The sequence below is a fragment of the Arachis ipaensis genome, chromosome B05 (genome assembly GCF_000816755.2).
Source record: "Arachis ipaensis cultivar K30076 chromosome B05, Araip1.1, whole genome shotgun sequence".
NCBI lineage: Eukaryota > Viridiplantae > Streptophyta > Magnoliopsida > Fabales > Fabaceae > Arachis > Arachis ipaensis.
Genome location: NC_029789.2, coordinates 133,261,234 through 133,263,336, shown reverse-complemented (window position 1 = coordinate 133,263,336; position 2,103 = coordinate 133,261,234). Strand labels below are relative to the sequence as shown.

Genomic DNA, 2,103 nt, shown 5'->3' with positions numbered 1-2,103 from the left:
ACACACCAACTCTTCTAATAATTACGATTGGGCCAAAATTAAAGAAAAACAATTATTATAAGGTATTTTTAAATTCTCATTATCAAAATATTTGGAGAGCATATATATTTTAGACGTTGTCTAGCATGAGAAACGTGACACAAACAACTTCATAATTCCTCTAATAAGAGGAGATTCTAATATGTGAGATTGTGACCTATGATTACTACGTACTGAAAGTGAAACGTATGAACAAGTCCAATAATTTTATGAGGGTTGGAAGGTTTTGAAAATTAGTGATTGTGAAATAACTTGTAGAATATTTAATTTGATATTTCACGCAAAAGCATTTGGTTATTGGATAAGCTCAACAATGAAGTCCCTGTCATCAATATCTTCATTTGAAAGGTTAAAAATTATTGATTGCAAGTTTGGATATCCATTTGAAGCTTTTAAACTATGGTTTATGGTCAACTTTCGCTAAAATGGTCTTGTAATCTATTAATATATAAAAGCAACTAGTGAAGTAATAAAAATCAATTAATAGTTAAGTAACATAATTTGTCATATTTAAAATTGAAATTATAAATTAAAATCTACGAATTACATTTTCAAAGTATATATTAACTTATTATTAACCTTTTTTTTGTTATTTTCCAGTTTATCCCATTTATATCTTTTAAGTTTAATTGATAGTTGATGTTGTTTATTTTTTTTATGAAAATGTACTGGGAGTGAATTTCTAAATCGGCCAACATAAGTTAATTCTTTTATTATAAAATTATTAATAAAAAAAGATTTAATTACTTTGTTGATTTTTATAGTTTTACAAAATGTTTAATTAGGTTTTTATATGTTTTTTTTTTAATTGAATTCTTGTACTAATTTTTTTTTAATTGGGTCCCTTTTTTTTTCTTTTTATTTGGTTTTCTGCACTATTTTTTTTAATTGGGTCCCTATACAATTAAATCAATTACTGTCAAGAAAGACCTAATTGAAAAAAAAATTGGTGCAGGAACTCAATTAAAAGAAAAAAAGTATAGGGACTTAATTGAAAATTTCACAAAACTATAGAGACCAATAGAATAATTAAACCATAAAAAAAGATAGAGATTAAAAGTTACTTTTTTTAAGACTTATTTTTTGGAAGTTTAAAATTTCCTAATATTTATAATAGGAAAGTATGAAGAGACAATGTCCTTATTGTACAATACATACAATGGGAGTTTAATTGAAATTAAAACTAAATTATGGGTAATTAATTAATTTTGATTTCTTTCTAATTTGAAATTTGAAACAAATTAGAATTACCGTCAGTTATAGAATCAGAACAATGAACTCCCTCTCTCAAGACGGCGTGACCTCCATTCTCTCGATTAATATGAGAATCTCACCGCTTCAACCCTTCGTCTGACACCACCGCCATCACCATCGGCGACCACCATCGCCTACCCCCTCTCTTCCATATCTTCTTTTTTTCTTCCCTCTTTCTCCATTTCTTCTCAATCCCATGTACGCTACCCCTGGTCTCTGTGCAAAGCCCAACCCCAGCGAGAAACCCCAGTGCAACCTAGCAGCGGCTGAGTTCTGTGCCGCTGTAACACCGCCTCTGCTACCCCTCTCTTTTCATTCTTCCCATTTCACCAACGCAGGTTCCATGCTTCCTCCTTCCCGTGTTCTTTCGTTTATTTATTTTAACTAATTTTTAATTCTGCTTTTAGTGTTTAGATTAGGCTTAGATTAATGAATTGATACTTTTTGGATTCCAAAATGTTTGATGGCTGATTTTTTTGGATTGATTGCTGCTTAAATTGAGTGTAAAATTTCTGTTTACATATTGTGCACACTATATGCTCGATGAAATGCCTGAATGAAACTTTTTATTTAATTCCTATGTTTGGCCAGCATTTGTCTTAAATTTTGTTATCTTTAGGCATTCTGTCGCAGCCGGCCTGCGTCTTCCTTGCGACGTCGGCATTCGCAAGTTAGAGGAATTACAAGTGGAGTCAGGCTTGAGACGTCCATCACGCCACGGAAGAGCATAAATGGAGTTGAATTTCATTCAACCGCTATGTGGTGTTCCATTGGCCGTCAGTAACGGAAATTCATCAAATTCACATAACA

General features: G+C 31.4%; 1 protein-coding gene across 1 annotated transcript in view; it reads right to left on the bottom strand.

Annotated features, from left to right (window-relative positions):
* LOC107641182 overlaps window positions 1–1,424 on the bottom strand; it is a 3,161-nt gene extending 1,737 nt beyond the window's left edge. The window contains exon 1 of the mRNA XM_016344689.1: window positions 1,374–1,424. Coding sequence (XP_016200175.1) covers window positions 1,374–1,424 — 51 coding nt within the window. The remainder of the gene's footprint in view (window positions 1–1,373) is intronic.